The 23,642-nt window shown below is 49.3% G+C and overlaps 1 protein-coding gene across 1 annotated transcript in view; it reads left to right on the plus strand.

The window, feature by feature from the left end:
* The first annotated feature begins 15,026 nt into the window (after positions 1-15,026).
* Positions 15,027-23,642, plus strand: part of LOC131259126 (uncharacterized protein DDB_G0283357-like) — a 35,305-nt gene continuing 26,689 nt past the window's right edge. The window contains exon 1 of the mRNA XM_058260551.1: positions 15,027-15,345. Within this exon, the coding sequence (XP_058116534.1) occupies positions 15,027-15,345 (319 nt within the window). The remainder of the gene's footprint in view (positions 15,346-23,642) is intronic.

Consider the following 23,642-nt stretch of genomic DNA (forward strand, 5'->3'; position numbering starts at 1 on the left):
TCGATTGCCATCATCTCATCAATCTTTGACATCGTTGTTTTTTCTTTTAAATACTGTCACCGAACTTTAGTTCCCCGAGCCAATCTAAAGCTTTTGATGTTCTTCTGAACCAGCGCCGAAGCTTTTACTTAGCTTAAATTTCTTAAGCGTCCCACGAGCTTTCGACTTAAGGGGGTGGAAAGTTCGCTTTTGAAAGGGTTAAAAAACGAATGGAAGCTTTTTTGGACAAACGATCTTCTGGCAGTGACTCATTTGGCGGTCCGAACCAAGGATGTTGGTCTGTAAATTTTGAATGTACTTTCTTTAAACATGAGGATTAAGAGCTGAACAATTAAATGGTGCCGAATCAATTTAGATTTGTACAACACAAACAAAGTTTTGATACAATGGTTACCTGAACCTGACTATTGTATTTTGCATCTTTGATCACTGACATTAAAAGATCTTAAAATCATGTTTCTCAAGAGAAAGTATTTTTAATTTTCGAACTAACGGTTCCGAGAATACACAATTCCCAAACGAATGTACCTTTCGAAAGTGACTCAACATTCATGTCCTAAATTTTGTGTACACCAGCATGACATAATGAGTGAATCATTCCAGCAGCTTAACTTCTCGTGGTCCGTCCATCGAGAGGATGCAAAGTTTAGATAAAGGATATACGTTAAACATTTGGATATCCCACTTACATCCGGAGGTGCATTCAGATGAACGAACAGAGAGGGATTTTCCCATGCTACAACTACGCCAAGTGAAGAGGCTGAACCAGTTGCGTATCTGTTGCCTATTCTCTTTCTTGGGATTGTCTTTCTTTCTTACGGTCGCCAAATGTACCGGTTCTTAAAACCGATACTACACCCCAAAAGACTCCGGTTCGTCAGCGAGACGATGACGCATGCGTGCTCGCGCCTCGAAACAAGGTCAGTACGGGTCCATCAGCTGATTCTCAGAGCAGTAAAGCCGGTGGGAAGCTGGTATGGAGCCGCCGGTGGGGGTTCAACTAATGGTGGTGATGTGCAGTCGCAGTATCTCGATCGCCGATCTTTACGTTTCCAAGCTCGAATGTTTACAGGTAACCGACGTGTGGATGAGTAAACTTCGCTTAGAACAAGAAGTGTTTGCTGAAACAGGAAGTATCTTTAATTCTTCTATTCGAACAGCTTCTTTCAGTGCCTTTTGTTGGAAGGGAATTCGAAATTAAAACATAATTTCAGTTCAAAAGAGATAAATTTACAACACCGAGCATTGCAGTTTAGGAAAATATATGACGGTGTCGTAGAAATATTGTACCGTAGCTGTTGTAACCGTACAGTGACACGGTCCACTGGTCAACCCAAATAGCTACGGGACGGAGTCGTTTTCTTGACTGCCCAATGTCTTTCTGTTATTAAATGCATTGGTCTGGTAGGTGTGTTCTAGGTTCTCGTTCCAGCACTTATCCGGTTGGGGTTTTCCTCACGCGTATTCCTGCTGGTACCGTACGATCGCATCCATTTCCGTTCCACGGGTTTCGCTTTACTATTACTACTGACCACGCGTTCGGAACCGCCCTGCTAGCCGGCGCTCACATTGCGGAATTTGCCGAACCGAACTCGAACGGAACGGAAAAGCGGAATGAGACGGGAAAACTGTTAAATCCACTAAATCGCTGTGCTCTACATTGTTGTAGCGCCGAGCGAGTCGCGTGCACGCATTCATCTACATAACATCTCCGGTTCGAAGTAAACCGTTGGTTCTACTTTTTGGCCTCACCTTTCCCTTCTCTTTCTATCGCGCTTTCCGTTTGGTAAGAAATTTTCCTACTCGGTGCTTCCGTCCCGCTTCCCATCGCGCTTGGTATGGCCTACTTTGTCCGGGTGTGCGTAAAGCATCGAACGAGAAGTATCTGCAACCGAAGAAGAACGCACGATCGCTCGCGGAAAATTCTTACGCCCGCGATCATACTAACCACACCACCCTCTATGCCCCCCCCCCTCCCCCCTCCACCTTAGTCCGTGTCAAGTCGACATGTGAAGGTGGAAACCGAAATAGAACCCGATAGCAAACGCCACATTGCCCATGTACAACACTGACCCAGCAGCTGATTTTCCGCGCAAAGAAAAGCGAAACAGAAATAAGAAAAGGCTCGACCGAGAACCGATCGAACCAAACCGACAGATGAGATGTGCGTCAATAAGTATATCGTCCCTCCTGCTCTGGCTACTAGGGGTGGGAGAGAAAATGAGTACCCGCCGTGCGGATGAGCGCGGAAAATGAGAGTTCGGGAGGAAAACCGCTCGTTTTTAGTGTATTTTTATTTTCCTTCTGTGCGAAGTTTTTTGCGTTTTTCTTTTGCGTCCTTTCGATCGCACAGTTGCTCGCGGAGTGTGAGCGAGAACCCACCCGCACATACGTGTGTGTGTCGGTAGGAAAAACAAATCGGGAAAGTGTAGTAACCGCGAAACCGTGTGTTGTGCCCCAAGTGTATCTGCAAGTGCTTCCGAAGTACGATGTTTGATTTTCGGCGTTCAAGACGTTCGCATGTTACCATTCTAGTGGAAAGTGCATTCCCTGCGAATCGCAGTTAATGTTTTCCCTTTCGTTGTCGTTCGTGGTGCGATGTAGGTTTGCGGTGCGGTCACTTTAAAGAATCATATCCCTCTTCGTTCTTATCACTGGCTCTGCGTTTGGAAAATATTCCCTTTCCCAGATGAGAGGTTTTGTTGGAAAGAAGACAAACCAGACACATCTGTGAGTGTGCATAATCGGCGGGAAAACTGGACTACCAGGAAAAGCGGCAGGGGAAATGTGGATAGAAAGAATTAGGAGTCCCAGCATTAGAATGTGACGGAGCAACCTGTTGTGCCGTGCGTGCGTGTGTTTGTATGCTTGTGTACCGTTCGTGACATAAGCCGGCGTTCCGGCGAGCCGGTTTTTCCAAAGAGTTTTTCCTCTCGAGCACCTTGAACCAGTTTCGGACGTTGGAGTGCGACCGTTTCGAGCTTCCTTCTCTATCTTTCTCTCTCTATTTCGGCCGTTCTTCTAGCTCTCATCTTCTCTCTCGAGGGTCTTATTTCACAGATCACAGTGTAATGTTTTGACAATTTCATGTTGGACGGAGAAAACGTAAACAATATCTGGAAGAAAATTCGATCGAAGTGGAATCCTCAAAATCAGAAAACCCGTGAATCCGACTCCGAAAGGAAACGCCGTGATGATATAAGATGATCCAAACCGCCACTTTCCTAGTGCAAAGGAATGGTTTTTCTCACGTTGTTGCTATCTTTTGCGTACCTTTTCTGTATTCCACCCCTGGCGCACCCACTTTTTCTTCACCCGTTCCCGAGATGTCCGATCTTAGGGCTGCCGGTCGCGGTCTTTTGGCGTGAGTGATTAGTGCGAGCAGAAGCGAAAGTGAGTGAAAACGGTTCGGTTCAGAGGTCAAAACAGAAGTATTAGTGCAGAGGATTTTCAAACGCCAAAAACCCTCTATTACAGTTCCAAAGAGAGAAAGAGCGAATGATTTACAATCCAGCTGTTACGGATGACTATACAATATGGAACACTTTAGTGAATAGTTGATCAATTGTGGTCGGTATATCTTCTGGTGTATTCACCGACTTCCAGCAAACTAGTGCTATATTTCGCGGCTCGAGTGAAGTGCCCACATCAGCAGGACTTCTACAACATATTTCGACATGTGTTTATTGTTTTTCCACCACATTCCTTTTCGCTCTGGGGTGAACTCTCTCGCGCTTCCCGCCGTGTGGTGGTGGTGACATTCCGGCTACCATGTGACGATGTTTACATGAGTTTCTAACGCCTTTTCGGAACCCCAGCACAACACACCGGAGCATGCCGAGGCCGCAGCTCGCGTTATCTGCGTATTATGGCCCTTCTCCGCTCCGATACGGGGCGCTATCAGCGCCCGATGCTGAGGATAATGATGTTGGTGTCGTTGCGGCTATCTCATCCCGCACTCGGGACCGACATTCGCGGTTCCGCTTTTCCATGTGCTGCTGGACGCGCGTTATCACCCTTCTAGAAACACCTGTAGCAGCCAGGCAGGGCTTGTACGAAGGCTCATGTCGCACACTGCGAACAATACGCTCGCTGCCGAACGAGCACATTCGATGTGTTTTCGTTTGATTCGTTTTCCGAAACGGGTTCAAAGGGAGCAAGAGTTATTTTTTGTGTTTTTTCACTGAAACAGATGTTTTCCAATTTTTGAACGTTTGATGTTCTGGGATGTGAAGTTGAAAGTGTGTTTTTGTAATGCACCAGAAAGGCGGAAAGGAAGTTTGGGGATTTTTTGAAAATAGATTTTCTACAACTGGTACTTTCTATGCCGTATGTTTCATCTTTTACGTATGTATGTTTATAGGTGTATGGATAAAATTGATGTATATTTCAGTCATGTTGAAAGAAATTTTACTCCATGCAATGAATTTATATATATTGGGATTTACTAAAATAATAGATAAAAAATAATGTATAAGATGAATAATTATTACTATGCCATACTTCATGTCATTGACACAACTTTTTAAATTTATACTTGTACAACTAGTTGAATTTGTACTCCAACTTAAATTTATACTAGCAAATAGCGGTTCGGAATTTTTTGCTTTTAACTGTTTTACAATTACTTGGAAACGAATAATAATATTCCATATTTGAATAATATGTCAGAACTTTCTTTTTCCATTATTTAATTAAACTTCTTTCCAATCGTACTTATTGTTATTTGTTTTCATTACTGGTTTTGTTCATTCTTTGAGTATTAACTTTGATACAAATTAGTTAAGGGAATATGCTAAGTAATTTATCTTTCCTTATTCATGTTGAGATAATCAAACATTAAATATGAAATTATAAATTATTATCTAAATACTCTGAATTCTTTCGATCAATAACATTTTCCTGTTAAGTAACTCGTCACCGCAATTGTTCTAGAAGTAGAGTATTTTTCTCTAGAAATTAGCATCCGACAGCAACAGCGTGCTTGAAATAGAAAAATCAAAACCAAAACCGGAAAATCATTTTCCATCGGTGTCTAACGGAGAACATTCTTGCGAGAGTTTTGCCTATCGGGGACGGCATTCCCTTCACTTTTACTCCGCCAGCGTTTGGTGGCAGGTGAAATTTTCTGACCACTCGCTGGTTCGGTCTCTGTCTTTCTTGAGAAACACAACCACAGTGGAACGCGCCGATACTTGTTCTTGTCCGCTGTGTTTGCCCTACCGCCCCGTGACCCGTTCCTCTAATGACCACGCTTCGTCTTGCCCACGCACACCGCAACGCTGCTCGCATTCGCACGTAGTTAGATAACATTCTAAAATCGATTTCGAAACGATTGCCAAAACAGCGAGAATTTCGATCGAACCGGATCAAGAGCGTCAATCGAGGGTAGCTGGGAGTGGGTCGCGCTCGGCGAGGGGTGACGGGGAGGACTCATAAATGACCGATTAGCAGTGTGTGCAAGGGTTTCGCGAGGGGATGGAGGAGGTAGTGGCGCTTCACGAAGGAGCGTGACGTTGCGACGCCGACCCGAACGTACACCGACGCTTCCCTCCGGCACCACACTTCCGTTCTGTGTTTCCTCACGGGAACGAGGAGGGAAGGGAGGGCCGCGGTTGTGGTGCGGAATGACTTCCCGCCCTCTAGGATGCCACCATCCGCATCCACTGACCACTGACCGGTCTGGTCAGAGGGAAAACGGACGCGCATTCATCAGCGCTCGAGTGCGTGATAGATTATTTTTGGATCGCAGTTAGGTTAGGTTTCGCGTTGCGAGTTCGGGGCAGCAAAACTCGGCTTGAGCGGGTTCGCAACCGACCGTTCAATCGCTGCCCTTCCCCTCACCCTCGGCTTCGTCTCACGGGCAGAGGACACGGGCGAGAATTAGAACAGTTCATGTAAACATGCTGCTGCTGCACTCGGGCGCCTCTAGAATATGAGGTGGGGCGTGATAAAATCCGCCATATGGAAAGTATGGAACGGAATTCCACGAACTGGTTTGGGAGGTAAAATTGCAGGCAATGGTGTTTTATCTGTTTGTGAATGCTTCATGTTTTAAATAGCTGGATTTTTCCTTTGAAATGTTTAGACGGTACTAATTTAGTAAATTTCTTTTTAAATTGTAATATCTGGTAGATGGAACACATGAATATTAAAAATATAAACTGCTTCGTAAAACCTATTATTATTATTGTTACTATTATTATTATTATTATTATTACTATAATTCGTTAGGTTTACGTAAATAAATGGCAAAAATAGAATAAAAAAAAACTAAAAAACTATGTCATATACCACACCTGAAAAGTGTTGCCAGTTCAAAATTAAAATTTAAACAAGGATCTGCGTACACCTAAAACCATGGGTTGACTCTTTAACATAAGAAAACTTTGTCAAATTGTTCAAATTATCCGTACCATATGGTTCATGACGCCTTCGTTCGCGTAGCATATGGTTGCCTAGATCAAAACCGTTTCCTCGCTTCAGAACAAATTAACGGCCACTTTGTACGGGTGTAAGTACGGAAAGTCGTTCAATACCAACCGTTGCACCCAATGCATCCTCGCAAACCCGGATGCACCGGTGAGAATGCACCGGAAAAGCGTACCATATTGTGCCGGTTGCGTTCTGGGCAGAACGAATAGGAACGCAACGGAACGGTTGCGGAAAGGCCGATTTTCTCGATTTTCCAACCGGCGCAAAATCCCAGGCGCGCGCGTGTTCGTTAGTTTTCCCTAGAAGGAGGTGGTGGAGCGAGAGCGAGCCAAGGGTGGGTGCGTTGCTAGGACGGCAACGCGAAGTTCGCGAACCGGCCGTTCCGGTGGAAAGCGCGGGTGCAATGGAGGCGCCGGGTGGTTCATGGAGTTCAGGCGAGATTTTCCCGAGCGTCCTCGCCGTACGAACGGGAGCCCCATGAAAATGAGCGAGCGCGTGAGTGACCGAAGGGGCGACTGGGAAAATGCTCCAGATTGCTCTCCGGTCAAACTTTACCCACCCCCGTGCCGGAGGGTGGCGTTCTGTTTAGCAAGCAACAAGTTACCGTTGGATTCGCTTTCTCTCTCACTTTCTTTCATGCGAATTTTCCTTCCCTCTCTCTCGCGTTCCAGGTGGCGCGTGCATGTTGACCGGATACACCTCGGGTGCCTCGTTAGAAGCGGAAAAGTTCTCCGGTAGGCAGCATCTCACCGCCATCGAATGGGGGAGAACGACTTTTCACGCACCACCCCGAAGTAAAAGCGAACGTGACTGCAAGCGGGAAAGAGTGCGCTGTCTTGTGTGCGCGCACACCGTCGTTTTCTCGCGTCTCAATCTTAGCGGGCGCTGTTTTCGGTTCCTTTTTCTTTCCCCGTGCAGTTTATCGCCCGATGCTCTCGTGTCAAATTTCCATTCCTCGCGAGATCGATTAATTGGCCTCTCTCTCACTCTCTCTCTCTTGTTCTGTTGACGAAGTCCCCCAGCGGGGTTTCTGCAGTCCGCGATGTTGTCAATCGCGTCGTGCACAATACATAATTGCTCGCGCTCTCACACGAACGCGACGCCCTTCGCGACTTCGGAAGGTTCAACGTGGGGCGTTCTAGGTAGGTGTTGCGCTCGAGATAACGCCACGGCTGATAAGGATCGAGTGCGCTGGTGGGAGGTGCGAGCGGTGCGGCTGCGTGTCGCTCGCTCTCTTTCGGACGATTCTCGCCCCTCCCCCGCTCGTCCACCGCCGGTGGGGGCTTGTGTCCGTCTCGGGTCGGGTTCGGGTTCTGGCGGTATACGCCATCCACGCCAGAAGGCGCAGTCTCATCCTACAAGAGCACAGTGTGCGTAGCACAGTGCTAGAAGCAGGACGACCGAATCCCGACTCCCGATGCGTCGACGACGGAACGACGGCCAGTGCGTTCCCCAGCGGTTCTAGTGACGGACGTGTGCGTGTGTGAGGTGCCAAAACACTCAACCAGTCTGCGGATGTTGTTTTTCCGATCTGGAATGATTTAAAAACACTGCTCGTACCTCGCCTAGCGACCGTTGACGTGCGTAAGACATTCTACTCTCTGTTACAACTTCTGTAGAAGCTCTCATATGGTGTCTGTGTGTGTGTGTGTGTGTGTGTGTGTGTGTGCCTGTGTTCTCTTGTGTGTATTCAATTGGTTCTAGATAAGAGATAAGAATCTTGTATGAACACCGTCTCCCCTCGCAACAGGCACGTGTTCTAGGGTTTACAATCGTTCTCTCGAGCACCTCTCCCCTCCCCCGTCTCACTACTCCCCCTTTCCGCCCCATTCCCACCCGGCAACGGTTCCATATGGTAGCGGTAGCGTCGGGTGCCAATCAAGAACATATGGAACCGGGTGCTCGAGCGTTGTTTGTCCGACTGCGGGCTTCTTCTCCCGCAACCGAGCTAACCTTCGACGGCGAATCGAATCACTCTTATCGCACATTCCCCAACCTTCCCCCGGCACCACCTTTGCTTGCCCCCCACCCTTCTTGCTTGTCCCCAGGGCAACGCATCCCTCCATTCCCGCGCTTATCTATCCAATCTGCCGTGCCGCAGCGTCACGTGTGTGTTTGGCGAACGATTCGCTTTACTTCTTTTGTCTGCGGTCGTGTTTGCGACTGCATTCTGAACTTCCTGAAGTGCGTTTTTAATTCTGCGTGTGGAAACATTGGCCAGAGTGGCCCACGTTCCAGGTTCGCAAATGGTACGATTCGGGTTTCAACTTCTGGTAGCATATGTTTTGCGGAACGAAGGGGGATCTCTTCATCTCGGGGAAGGGGAGGGATGTTTACTTGAATGTTCTGGAGATTGTTGTTTTCTCTAGAACCGTGTTAGGTTAGGTGTTGAACCATATTGTACACGTTTATTTTTATTACTTGTTTGATTTCATTCGAATCTACTTCCTCCAAACTACTCGCTGCAAGTTGAAAAAGAAGTGCTCAGTTAACGGCCATTTTAAAATGATTTTTCTTTGCACTCAAGAGCAACCCACGATCGAGCTGTTCTAAGGCGTCATCTATTAGTCGCTCGTGAACCATATGTTTGCGCAAAAATGAACCATTAACGTGAATTAGGTGCGTAAAAGGGAACTAAAAGTGCAGCATTCGTGAATTTCACTAACCGTCGTGATAGAATTTGCTCCTAACGAGTCTTTTTCGGGCATTCTTATGCTAACAGCTGGCCGTTATTGCCTCACCCGTACACCATACGGTCAGAATGACAGCCAGGTAGTCTAGTGGTGGTAGTGGCCTCCGTTGTGCACCATATTGTACCATCTGGAGCTAGTAGTACTCGACACCCTGGGCCTCAGAATATTTCCCAAATCGAATTAACCAACCAGCGCTGCCTCATTGACAATGTGTGGGAACTTTTTCGCACCCTGTTTGATTGATGCGTTGTTTTGCAACCACCCTTCTGTGTCCCATTCTAAGCGTGATCGCCCGTTTTTTTTTATTATTTTGCTCGGTTTGACCGGAGAGATAATTTTATCGCGCTGATAACTGGTCACCGGTTTGGCCTTAGTGCGGAGTCATTCTAAACTTATCTGGCCCGCCTAGCGTCGCAGAAAGAGCTTCTGTTTCCGGTAATTGTTAAGAGTGGAGGGTTCGAGTGGTCGGCTTTTGTGTTGGAGGGCTGCTGATATGGCACATTCTTGCGCAGGAATTCTTTCACGGTAGGGATGGAGAAGATTTCACTGACAAGGTGGAGGACAAGATGTCATATAATTTGGTATGTTTCAAGTCACTCTCAATGTTTTGAAACACTTCAATCATTTTATCAGTTTTACTATTTTACTTAGTTCCTCATAAGTACAACTTTTGTTGAGTTTAGTTGATGTTGATTATAGTAAACTAATGCATTTACAAATTATTTTTGTAGTTATATTAAAGCCACTAAAGTAAGCACATTCACTACATTTCAAAAGGCTGGGATGTTAATCAGAACGGCTTCTATGAAGCACGCTGGTGATAATTGCCAGTGGGACAAATTTTCCAATCGATGTACGAACCAAAAAAGGGAAAAACCTAATGCTGGCTAGCCTTTTAGCCTGGCGTATTGCGCCGCGATAAGGAAAACACAATGCAGAACGGCTCGATAGGGCAGCTTCTTATCGTTCTGCCGGGAGACCGGAGACCTCGGCGGAAGGTTGAGAAACTGATTTGGAGTTTTGTGGCTAGAAAATAAGATAAAGAAGCCACCCCACCCTCCAGCCTCGTCTTCTGCGCTTCACGAGGCGGCCGTTCTAAGCCTACCCTAGCGCAAGGTGAGACGATGACGGAAGCCTTAGTCGCGATAGCGAACCCCTCATCCGAGCGCACGAAACGTTTGGGGGGTTGACCTGATTCTGGCGGTTTCGGGAGGGCTGCTGGGAAGTTGCGTGGCGTTGGCCGAGCGGATCTGGAACTAGGGGGACGGGTCTGGTTCGATCTGCTGGAGCCTGGAAGCAGGTCAGCCGGCAGAAGGTACCGCTTTGGTGTTGCGCTTCGCTGGAAGCTCCCACGTGCCCGTACGCATCATGCCGCGCTCTGTCTTCGGTTCTCTCGCACTTCTCCATTCCCGGTTGGGCCTTAGTTCCAGTGCCTGCGCTTGCGTACGCCGGTGCGTGGGTAAGTGGCACGTCGTGTTGGCCACGGATCATCCCGCTGCGTGTCGATGGTGGCCGTTCTGGCGCAGGTGAGACACGCCTTCCGATGGGTGAGCAACTCTTCTCACACCTTCTACCGCCTCCCACGGCTGATGCCTCCCCCACCCCCCTTTCGGGTGGCTGATTCCTTTTCCTTCTGATCGAAATCCCTCTGCAACGGCGAACTATTTTGTGAGAGCGTTCTTTGAAAGGCTTTGAAAGACGCGCACCTCCGCGCTTGGCCGCTTCTGGTGTCCCGTTTTCCCCCATCCCTTTCGGTGGCCGGTTAGTGTTTCACAAGTGGCCTAACGTTTGTTATTTTACAGTTTATTTATTGATTTGTTCCGCGCGGCCGTCTACTAACAGTTACAATTTTGTATCGTTAAGGTTCTTCCCATCTGATTCGTTATACTCGTTAACAGCCTTTTAACCAATTTTGATGAGATAACATTAGATTTAAATGATTATTTTAAACAATTGTTTGATTATTTTCGTTCAAAACCAAACATATGGTTAGATAGAACACATACATAATAATTTGTAAATCAAATCAGTAATACATAAGTTGAACATTTTATCAAAACGTGTAAGCTGGCAGTCAGAAAGTAGGGACAAATTTTGTTTAAAGAATATGATCTTGTTTTATCTTTGTTTTTGTTCTTTTCAATGTTTGTTATTTCAATTAGTTTATTTTTGGTTTGGTTTATTGCGTGCCTTTTTCGTTTATTTTGTAAAGTCATTTAAAAACCGTTTCATCTCCATTTCTTGTTTAAGCCATCGATTTGGTTATGTATTTTTGAAACGTAATAAGCTGACCAATTTTAACTTATTTTCAAATTAATACATGAAAAAATCTATTTAGCCAAATACAACTCACGAAACATAGTTCGTTTCATTTCTTACTGTACCAAGATAGGTGCTGTGTCTTATTAAACTACTTTGTACAGACCCTCCAGCGTACGATGTTTGTTTAAACTCGCCCGTTCGGTATGGTTATTTGGGCCAATTGCTCGAGCCCGAGCAAAGAAAGGGCCCGGCGTGGGATGCAGCCGACGCGAAAAGAAATCCGTCAGCATCCGCCCGGCGCGGCGGAAGAATGGGAAGAAGGTTTCGAAACAAAATGGAACGAGTTTCCACCGTGTCGGAGGGCCTACGCGCCAGCAGCAGCGCGATCTATCAGTAGAAACGCGCCAAACGGAATGGACCCCGAGGGAAATATCTTCGTTTAGTGTTGGCCACCCTTTTTTTCCACCCCGAAGGCTGCAGCTTCTTTTCGGTACATCTCGCTTCAATTGGCTCATTTGTTCTGTTGCTTCCTCCGTACACCCTCCATCTTGCTTCCCACGAACGATCGCAATCGTTTCTGATTTGTTTGCGCTTTCTTTCCACTTTCCCATCATGCTACTTTGTCCGCCTCGCCAGCCTGTTGGCGTCCCGTTCTATCGCGCGTAATATTTCTCTCCGTCGACCGTTTTCTTATGTTTTTTTTTCGTCACTCCACCTCAACCCCAACCGTCTCACTCCCTCTCTCTTTCTCTCTCTCTCTCGTTCGTGGCGAACTTTTTGAAGCACATGTCGTTGTGCACAAGTTTTCTATTCTTCAGCGTTTCTCTTTGAACTTTCTTCTCCGGAGATTTGCGCGCACCGTCAGGCGAGGAAGCGATTTTCCCGACCAAACCTGAAGCCGCGGAGGAAAAACTGTGGACCCCACGCACAGGGGAGGCTCGGTGAGCAAAGGGTCGAGTTCCAAATCCCCCCCCCCCCCCCCTCCCAACCTTCCCCGTTCCTCCCACCAAAAGGGGGGTGGGTTCTGTGCTTCACGCTGCCGTTCGTTCTCGTTTCTCTCGTTTCTCGCTTCCTTCTTCTTTCTGTGGGCCAATGGCAGGGTATGGCTTGGTGACCTGATTTCGGGCCGGCGAACGGAAGAATCTTGCCGGTTTAATGGTTCGCCTGTGTAGTCATCCGTTTGGCGTTCATGTGGCGGCGTCGGCCAGTTTCCCGTTGCCTCGGACATTCCCGCGTGGCGTGGAGAGGAGAGTTTGTGGGGAATGGAGGCCCGGTTGCACAGGATGCGATGTTCTACAAAGCGATGTGAGATAAAATTCTTTAGCTTTGTGCGAGGCGAGGGTCAGTGAGATAACCTTATGTGGCTTTTATAGATTGTAATTATTTTAGGAAACTAAAACAATGTTTCTTTTTAAACTCCATTACGATGAGATTCAATTACTTCTCCACTAAACACGAAAAATAATTTGTTAAATATGATTTGTATCAAAATCAATTTATTACTTTGAAGCATTGAATGTATTTTAGGAATGTAAACAGGAAACGGTTACATACAAAGAAGTCGTTTGAAGCTTAATCCTTACGCTCAACCCTTTTCGAAACCGATCGACCAAAGCCGGAACTTGACACGATCGAAGACACAGCGGAAAAAGTTACCTCCCTTACATTGCTGAGAAGAACTGCAGAATAAATGCCTTCTTTCTTGTGCTTGCCGGACTTCAACATTTCTCCGTTCCATTTGGCATGCCGCCGGCCACCATTCCCCTCCACCCCGGGTTGTCTAGCAAAACGGTGCTCCGATCTGACGGTCGCACAGTTCGCCGGCCGTCAATGCGCGAGACCTAGAAAAGAAAGCGTCCCGGATTTATGTTCGTTCTGCTTTGCCACGGTCGGACGGGAAATATTTTGCGGCCGTCCGGCCGTGCCGTGTGGTGGAGGGGATGGCGAGGGGCATGGGGTGGCTTGGAATGGCCGCGCTTAACGGGCAGTGGGTACGGTTCTTCGTTCCGCGAACCGATCGCGCGGCGTCTTCCGACCGTGTGTTCGGGTTCTTTTCTCCGGCCGTTCCCTTTTGAAACTTTCTTCCATCGTGCGAGCGGGATGGCGTGCGGAGAGCTTTGGCACAACGCGAAGGTCTGCCCTTTCGGTGTGACGGACTGAGCTTTTGACTGTGTCTATCTGGTCGATATTGCTTTTGCACTCGAGCGGAGTGGAGCTGGTGGCAAGAACGAGAGCATTTCGGTGGTGCGTAGGGTGAAGGAAAGAATCGGAGCGAGAAAGAGAGCCCGACGCAGAAGAAAGCTCCGCATTGTTGTATCGCAAGATCGCGATGGAGAGCGAAAGAAAGCTCGCGTGTGCGCGAAGACGCGCTTCTCGCGCGGCGTGTCGCTTGTGTGGGAAAAGGAACGAACGAGAGAGAGAGAGACATGTTCCTCACTCGCTCACCCGTAGCACCTCGCGATTCCAAGAAGACCACGACACGGCACTCTCGCCTAGTGCGATCCCCTCCCGCCGTCGAGAAAGTGCACGCGAATGAGCGAGCGCGAGCTACGGTTGGCGCGGAGAGAAAGAGACCCGGTCCCCCGGGAGGCGGGGGAAAGCAGAGCGGAGGAAACACATGCGCGAGCTTACGGCGACCGCCATCCCCGGCCTGCGGCCCGCCCGAACGGTGTCCCAAAGGCAGAAAAGAAGGCTCTGCAGAGTCGGCGAGCAGAATCACCGATCAGATCAGATCGTACCGGTGGCGCGAGCGATCCAGCGGAAGACCGCAAGTGAACACCTCCCGTGAAAACCACCAGCCAAGCAGGGCCGACCATCGGAGTCGGACGGACGTGTGTGCTACAGGTTTTTCTCCCGTTCCGCTATCTGGTCCGTCCCGGTTTGCAGGACTGCAGGATAGGCTTTTGTAAACAAGTGGCACGAGCTGTGGTGCATAAGAGGAAAGGATTTATCCCCAAAAATTTGTGTGCATATGGTAAACTACCGTGAGTGCGTAATATTGTGCAAGGTGCACGCATGGTGTTGGTCCTGGTGACTCTCCCTCTAGGTACCTTGTAAACGGGAACGCAGTGTTCTGAATGATCCGTTTCTCCACAGGAATAAAGTGATGTACAACACTGACCCCTCCAGGAAACCAAACAAGTGTTAAGGATCCTTTCAAAAAAGTTGTCCACGGTCGAAATAAACGCAAGATAAAATAGTGAGTGAGAAGTGGAATAAGGTTCCGTCAAGTTCATCATGTCCGGCACGACGTCAAGTGTCCATGCTCTAGTAGCGCTGCTACCTCGGGGACTGTCGTCTCGCGTGGGACTCTAAAACTCGTCCTCGTTGCGGCGGAGTAAGGGCCAGGAGGAAGTGCAGTGAGGCGGAGGCCGTTCAGATCGCAAGGATCTGCTGCCGTGAGTAGTGCAAAACAAAGAGTGCAAAGAAAAGATCAAAGTGTGCAGTGACAGTTGAAGAAGTGAAGCTGTTTTGACAAGACAAGAAGATTATTAGAGAAAAAACACCGTCCCCTTAGAGAAGTGATTGACCGTGCAGTAGAATCGTGAAAGAACGTGAGTGTGTGAGAGAAGCAAGCAGAAGCAAAACAAAAACGTCCGCGCGCATGTGTGGTTCTTTCTGGTGGGCATTCGGAAGATGTCGCAACAGTTAAAGGCAGGCAGCAACAATAACAACGGTACTACTATGCTCGGTAGTATTGCGAACAGTATCGGATCGAACAATAGTATTGCCTGCAGCATGGGCAACAACATCCCGAACAATCTGACCACCTGTGCTAGTATCCCGAACAGTATGATCGCCACCATGTCCAGCCCGAACGGCGCCACCACCAACGGTCCCGCTAGCAATGGCGGCAGCGGTAATGGAGCGGGCAGCGGAGCGAATGGCAGCAGCAATGGACCACCGTCGACTCCGGCCACACCGACCAACAACTGCCAGTCGATTCGTTATTGCTGTAAGTACAATACAATAAAATATGCTAGGGGGACTAAAGTTCTGGAGTTCTAAATCTGGGACTTGCCTTAGGAAGCTCACGCTGGACGCTAAAGGCGATAGGTCTGAACCAAGCAAGAGATGGCTCTTTTGTTGCCTAGAAGCCACCTGAGTAGATTCGGACGCCCCGGGGAGTTGTTATTCGTACGGTGGTACATGGACTCAGCCGTAGACGAACTGGTGAACTGGTGATTCCTTATCAATCCCACCGACCGGGGTAACGCTCTTATCATCCGCTGGCGACTTTTGAGCAAGTGTTGCAATTTGATCCCTTCACCACCTTGCCCGGGACTCCCGCCAAGCCTCTCGTCCCAAAAACCTGGAGGCCAATCGCCTTTGCCACTGCATGTAGGTCGCGAAAGTGCCGAGGGGAACGGACCGACAAGAATTTGCTTAGAATCATCGGGCGTCGTACAACAACGAGAGCTCCCCGCGGGGAGAGAGATTACGAAAACATTGATACGCGATAATGGGGCTTCGCTTTGCTTGGGTTTTTTTTTTATTTGTTCATTCTGATAAGCGATCGCTTTCTTTTCACGGCTGCACCTGTGTTGTTTGTGGTCGGGCATGTAATAATCTAACACTCCACGGGCTGCGACACAGAGACCTTGGAGAGCATCAAGCCTTTCCGCAGCCATGTTGCCTAGTCATTCGATCGGGCGATCGGGTGCATGAGGCAGGAATGAACTCCATCTCGGTCCAGGATCATCGTCACTCGAGTGACTTGAGTGACGCTTGAGCGGGGAGCCATTAATAATTTCCACTTCAATCCCTCAGCAGCTGCCTAGCGCTTAGTAGTGGTTACACTAGGAGAACTAATAGAAATGATGAGTGTAGTAGGTTGTGGTGGAAGTAGTAGCACTGTAGTGTTGGTGACCGTCGCACACAACGAACGCTGGTTGGCGACACCAGGCCGCTAGCACAAGGGATGAAGAGAAATTTTCATTCCGCTTTCTAGCTTTCTTTCCTTGCACCCGTTTTTCGTTCTCTCTCTCCTTTCGTTTCCCCTCCCCCCGCGCGGACCCATCCGATGGAGGGGGTAGGTTTTTGCGGTGGCTTTCTTTCCATCCGTGCTTCTCGTGCCCCGTCCGCCGCGACATCTCCCCGCACGTTCTCGCCCTTCGGGCTCATCCGATCCGTTTCTAGTTCCGCGAACCGTTTCCGCAGCCCTGCGCTAAACGGGTGACGAAACTTGAGACATTGTGCGACAAATCAGGGGGTCTTGGCCCACAAGACGCTGATTTGAAAGATCGTTTAACTTCCAACCGTCACCGGAGGAAAGCGAATGTGCGAAGAATGTCGAATAAATCGACTTAATTTCACCATCCTGTGGTGGAAGCTTTCTTTCACGATATTCAGAATACCTCACCACACACATACACACAAGCACGCACACACTCTTCCCTCCCGATCACGTGTCCTTTTGTCTCGGCTACGGGGGTTGGACACTCTCGATTTCTCCCCAGATCATCCCATTCGCAGCGAGAAGTGGATGGAGAAATCGCAGCAGAATGTCCCACCATGCCGCGACTTGGAACCGCACGCAGGAGGGACCAAGCTGGATCCGGGTCGTCCGAGCGTTGGCCACAAACGCACACACGTAAACACACACGCACGCACGCACACAGTCGCTTAGTCACACCCATATGACTTCTGCAAAACCGGTGGGGCGATCCGAGTCGGCCATCGGTTCGAACCGTCCCTCTTTCGCTGGTGGTTCGCCTTTTGTGTGCGGGCCGCGGGGAAGGGAGCCCGCGAGCGTATTGCGCCGTGGCCTCGCCGAGACTCGACTCGAAAGCCCATGCGACAGGTGCGGTGTAGAAGATTGCCCATCGGTCGGACGGTGGTGGTGGTGTTTTTGGTGATTTATCAGCGACGGAGAAAAAAAGGGAAAGCTTTGGCATTTTTCTCTCCCGACCGCAGGAACCGTCCGGATGATGCACGATTCCGGTGTTGCTCACATTGGCCCTTCCAGTCGTTGATGGTGTGAAAAGAATGGAGATGATAAAGGGATTATGTATGCTTTCTAAAAATAATTTACTCTTTTTGCATCTTTTAATTGCGCCACTGGGGAAAGGTTTGGCAATTCTTTTGAAATTAAAAGTCGTTACATAAAATGAGTATATGACTAGTTTTCATTGCTTTGTGATTGGGTTTGGTAATGGACTTTAAATTAAAAAGTGCAATAAAATATAAAATTACTTTCAACAGCCACTAAGTTTCGTTCGTTAATTGCATGCCCATTTCTCCTTCTCAGTAGCTCCTCCCAATAAACGTACATCAATTTGTCTTCACAAAAGCAGACACGTGAAGGAGATTCGTTTAAATGTCAACCCCAGCACGATCGCGATTGAGGGAGCTGCCCAACGGGTGATTTGTTCATTGATTTGTATTTTTGAAACCTCCTTTTCCCACTAGCCGTTCTACGGACTGATTTTAAATTGCCTCTTTCCTACCATTCTGGGAGTCCGCCCTTTAAAGAGCCAGCCAAGGTCCGAGGTGAGCTCCAGGTGCACCGGATGGGAACGGCATTCATCGGCCCTCCCCGCGGGTCATGGGTTTTTGGCATCGCGGCCGAAGAATTCTTGTCGAACGGCGACGCGAATCAGTGAAAGTGAGTTGATCGATGGGTAATTGCAGGTATGCACACACCGCACACCCGGCTGCACTGGGGTGGTACGCATGGCACGCACACGCCACCGCTTGCATTCTCGCCGAAGAAAGTGCAACGCAACGCACGAAGCGAAAAGCGATTGACATTCGGTCCGTCGGTTTGGATCTTGTTCGCTCCTCGACTCACCGCTTTAGTGCGTTCGAATGTTCGGAGAGTCGGGGGGAGGGTTTCGGGTTCACAACCCCCAACGGGGAGAGTTGGTGGCCCGAGCCTCGGAGGGTCGTTCGTTCAGATCGTACGGCGAGGGAAACTGTCGGGGCTCTTGTTTTGCTGCATCATTCCAATATAGGTGCACCCTTTGCACCGGACCTGGTGCCTGTTCGCCCCCGGGCCATCAACTTGCTCGGCCTTCTCACGAACGTACATTTCAACGCTGCGTACATACCGAGCCACATACACACACACACACACATGGATATCGAGAGTGAAGCATCGCGCAAGACTTCACGTAGATAGGGAGGTTTAGACGGCGAACGAATTCACGATTCGATCGTCCCCGTCCGAACCGACCGTGCTTGTTGGTGAAAGTCTTTCACGCCACGGAGCGAAGTGGATTGAGCCCCCCCCCCCCCCCCCCCCGCACCTCCCGCCTTCCTTACCCATCCTTCAAAACCGTCCGTTTCTGCATGTTTCGATTTGTTTCTTCTTGCTTGGCGTGTTTTCTTTCTGCCGATGCTTTCGTGTTCGTTTTGATCGTCGTAGATTGTAGGGCGCTTCTCGCGGCCTGTGGAACAGGTATCCGGAGCTGGCTGGAGTACCTGCTGCGTGCCGAATCCAACCACGACGATGATCTCTATTCTTCAGCCCTTGATTTTGTTGAAATTGTGATTCACGGACCACCGGTTTTTCGACCGCCGGGCGTTTTATTTTGGGGAGCGCAGAATGGAATGGGCACCCATCGGGAGCTCGCCGTCGTTGGTGTTGCGAGATGGTGGAGAAGAATCTGGGTCAATCTGCACCCCCCTCCCCCCCCCCCCCCTCGCGGAACGGATGCATGTGGCTTAAAGTTTGTGGCTTTCCCGGCTGCAACGCTGCTGACGTTTGGGGGGAAGGTTGGCTTAGATCAAAACTGGACTTTTCCAACGGAGATCGCCGCAAGGCCAGCGGGTGACGCAGACCGGACATTAACGTCTCGGGCTGGACTCCTTACGGTGACGTTTTGCAGCTGACTCCGCATTGGGGATTTCCCCAGTGAAGTCCAGCTAAAGTTGGTGATGAAAAATAGAAGATTACGTGAAAGCCCCCACCGGCCGACTCGAGTCAATCAGCTAGAGACCCCCTTCCGGCCGTTCCGGGCTGAAAGATCAATCAACGCGATACAGCACACGGTGAAGAAGTGATTGGAACGTCTAGGAGCATGAACAAAAAACCACTTCTTCTGTAAAAGACAGAGCATGCACGAGCGCACGCACGCACGCCAACATAGGCCAAGGAAGAAGCAAGACAATATGTTGGTCGAATAGCTGAAAGATGGTCGGATGCAAGATTGAAGAGGAAAGGAACACACAGACACCAATGCGTTTTCCTGCAGCACGGCTCCAGGGCTAGGCCCAGCGCGTTTTGGGGCTCGAAATTTTTGGCACGGGCCGATGGAGCCGCCCGGGAGGTATAGGGGGGAGGGAGGGTGGTTCTCGGCAGGGTTTGGAGGGGTGGCCCAAAAGACCAAAGTCGAAGATTTGTGCGCTGCGTGGGGATTGCAGTGGTGGTGGCCGTTTGTTGATGTTGTTTTGGGTTAAGGCAAGTTTCGTAACTTCCCTCCTGGGTCCACGTCGATGAGCTCCGAATATACTTACCAAAAGCACACACACTTTCAAGAAAAAAAAAAACACGAGCTACAAACCGTATCCGAATGATGGTGTGGTGGTTGCTTTCTTCGTTTTCTATTTTCTAACGGAGGCTTTGTTGTTTTGGGGGATGTTTTTTTTTGTGCAGCCCCAAACGTTAGTTTTGGTAGTTTTTTTATTCCAACAAAAATGCCTACTTGGTTGGAGTGGAGAGGGGGTTCGATTTTTGGGGTGGGTTTTGTTCACCAGGCCCCGGGTCTTAAACGGACCAACCCTACGGGGGCTGCGTGTCAATAAACTCCGATTCGATTCACCTTGTGCTGCATGCGGTCGACCGGACTTCGGAATTGCCAATCCCCGGAGTGGGATTAGTTTCGTTGGTTGATGTGTAACGGCGAACCTAAACGCGCAATAGAAGCGGGCTTATCCTGCCACAGGTTTTCCTATCCGAGCCGAGCGTGTCTTCGATCACTTTCCGTCCTCCGGATCGGTGGAGTTGTGCATGCGCCGCGTTCTGTTCGCCCCGGTCGAGAGCGAAAGCTTTCGCCGTCCGGTTTTTCGGTTGCACACACGGGCCGAAATTCCGGTACCAGCGCGAGGCTTCGGGATGTAGGTCAGCGGTAACGGTACCGCGAAGGGCATAGGAATTCATTATTCTCTCGTGCGTCTCGTTTCGCCCGTCTGGCGGAAGATGTTCCTGGACCTTTTTTTGTTTGTACCCTTCCATCGACGGCACATTGTTCCAATTTCTTGTGAGCGCATTTTGCTTTTATCTCGTGGATCTGAAAAGTTAAAATCATATTATGCCGGAATCAACAGATTAAACCATCGCCTCAACATTGGCCATTTTTTCGCGTGAATGAAGCCAAAAAAGCTGTACGTTAACGATGAAAACGAAACGTTTCTTGCGGGAAAAAGTTGCCCATAGAAGAAACGGACTTCATCATGGATGCAGCACATTCACCCGCCGCCATAAAATCGCAATAGAACCGGACGGTCGCGCTCCGCGCAGCACTGGCGCACAACAAAAGACAGTAGCGAGCGCTCAGGCGACGAACCCCGCGACGATTTCGTTCGGAAACCGACCAAAGCGGAAAGAAAACGTGGCGGAAACGTTTCGAAGCTTACTTTCACTGTCCAAGCACGGGCACGGCGCTTGGGGGCTGCCATGGTGGTGTTTGGCGCGATCGGGCAGGGAAATATATTAACAGGCCCTCCCCGGGTCCTCAAAAGAAGCAAAACAAAGCAGAACAAGTGAAGACGTGAGGAAAAATGTAAAATCTCCCTCGGCATCGCGAAGAAAAGAAAACGCAACAATGGTAGCGGGGGCTGGGAAGGGATCGAGGGGGAAGGGTAAGGTAACAAGTTTACCTATGGAAAGACACACACTTAGCACACAATCCATTTTTGAGAAAAAGGTTTTAGAAAAGAAAGCATTCTTTTCTTTTCGGCAGTAGTTTCTCTCGCGGCCGCTTTCTTCGGCGCGGGCGCGGATTGGCTCTTCCGAAAACCATTCGCGTCCCACGGTGACATACTTCCCGGTGGCGTTCCTTCCCCCCTCTTCCTTCCATCCCCCCTCCCTGGTATGCAAGTGGTGTGGCGCCCGCTCGGTTCCTGGTGGACGGATGGTCGGGCAATTTATTCCCGTTTGCCGCCGCTTTCCCGGTTCGTGACGGTGCACGCTGCCCGGACGGGGGTACTCCAGCATCAGCACCAGCATGCCATTTTACTCGAAACATGAACCAAAAAGCGAGCGTAAAACAAAAAAAAAAGGCAAAACAGCCGCAGGGAACCGACAAAGAGGGACCGATAAATGAACGAAACAAGTTTATTCCGCTTTTCTCTCTTTCTCTCTCCCGCGAGCGGAAGGCGAAGGGTACCGGGATGGACCGACCGGAGCAACCCCTTGCGCGGGCAAGTGGGTGAAGGACGTTGCCAGCAAATGGGGTTCTGGCGTGCGCTTGTTTGCGGGGCGAGCGGGTGGTTGGGGAGGGAGAGTCTTTTTCTTGTTTGGAAGCATTTTGTTTTTCTACATCGAGGCCACCAAAAGTACCCAAACCGCCGGTGTAATCGCACGAAAACGCGACATTTGTCATTTGACCCAGTTTTCCCCCACTCGGGTCGGGAAAAGCGAAGCACATAAAACAAAACAAACATGCTCCCCTATCGATCGTCTATCGGGCGTTCGGCGGAACAGGTTGCCGGAATGGATCAGATCGTGGTGGTAAGATTTGAAATTAACTTGTTATGGTCTGTGTGTGTGTGTGTTTGTTCTGTGTACCAGTTTTAAATTTTATTGCTACCTTCATACTATGTAAATCAAGTCGTACTACGCAAATCATTTTAAGATTTGATTTGTTTTATTTCGGTTTTGATTGTTTTACGGTTTACAGTTGAGTTTTGCTGGTTGTCATACCATGTTAAGTTGTTAGTATTTGATTTTATTTTTTAACACATTGTTAAATTGTCAAAGTTGGCGTGGGTTGTTTTGGGAACATGGTAAAAATAGAACAGCATTAAATTTCACTGAAAATGTTCACACCGTACCCTTCAGCCAGTTCGCAAGTAGCTCCATCCGGGTTCTCTCGGATATGCGGGTCGACAACCGCGACCCATCCACCATCAAAAACAGCCCGTGGGCGCGCAGGGCCACCGAGTCTCGTTTCCCGCTACGGCGGGCGCACCAAAACCCATCCAGATGATAATGGAAACGCTTGCGATGATGACGACGAGGATGGCGGTGATGATGATGATGACGCGCCAAGTGGTGAAAGTCTTCTCGGTTGAAAGAGAAAATTCTTCACCCATCATCATACCACACCGACACACACACTCACACACATACGACCCCGAAACGGTTCCGCGATCCGCGCGACGATCTTTGCAAACCCACAAGACAACCGGTTGGGTTGGGGAATAAAACCCGGGATGGGATCGGCGAGATGGGCGAGCAAGCAGAGCTTCTTGTGTTGATGTGTGCATATGGCGGACGATGGCATCGACTTACCACCCCGTTGGGAGGGGGCCTGCGGGATGCGGGGAAAATTAAGAAACACTTTCTATTTTCTACCATTTTTTTTTCTTTCTAGCAGGTCGTTTTTTCGTGCTCGTCACATTCGTGCACTGCGTGCAAGGGTTTGTGTGCTCGAGTTTTAAAAGAAACGGTTGAGCAGCATCAGCGCCAGTGCCGAGTCGTTCTCCGCAAGTGCGTGAAATCAAACGCACTCGCCAACGTGTACGGTTTCTATGGAAACAAAGTAAGGTTCGTTCTCTCCCACGTCCGCCCATCCCCGGTGGGCGGCGGAGATGTTTGTTTCTAGTTGCAGCAGGAGAAATTACTGCGTCACAAACGCTGAAAAGTGACAGCCCAAGCGAAAGAGAAAGCCGCCCATAATCGTCATCATCGCTGGTTGGTGTCATTATTCATCAATCTCGTCGCGGCAAGAGTCGCCCCTTTTCGCGGTTTCGTGTCGCAGAAAACCCTGTTCCCCGTTTGATCCACGAGTGAATCACGGGAAGAAAGCACTATCGACAAAGCGGGTGTTCCGAGTCATTCTCCGCACAAAAACAGGTGCATGTAACCTCCGGGGGACGGCTCGCATGCAACGTCAGTCATCCTGGTTTGAGCATGTCCACGCACAAGACTAACCTAAATTTGGCATCGCTTTCTTCGGTTCTCGAGACGCTCGGTGGGAGTGGTGGTAGGGGAGCTTGTGAGGGGAGCGCCGTAATCTGACATTTTTGTTTGTCCCTTCTGCCTCGTCCGGCATGCTCTATCCGAAGGATGCACCAGCGCCTGGA

This window comes from Anopheles coustani, chromosome 3 (genome assembly GCF_943734705.1).
Source record: "Anopheles coustani chromosome 3, idAnoCousDA_361_x.2, whole genome shotgun sequence".
Taxonomy (NCBI): domain Eukaryota; kingdom Metazoa; phylum Arthropoda; class Insecta; order Diptera; family Culicidae; genus Anopheles; species Anopheles coustani.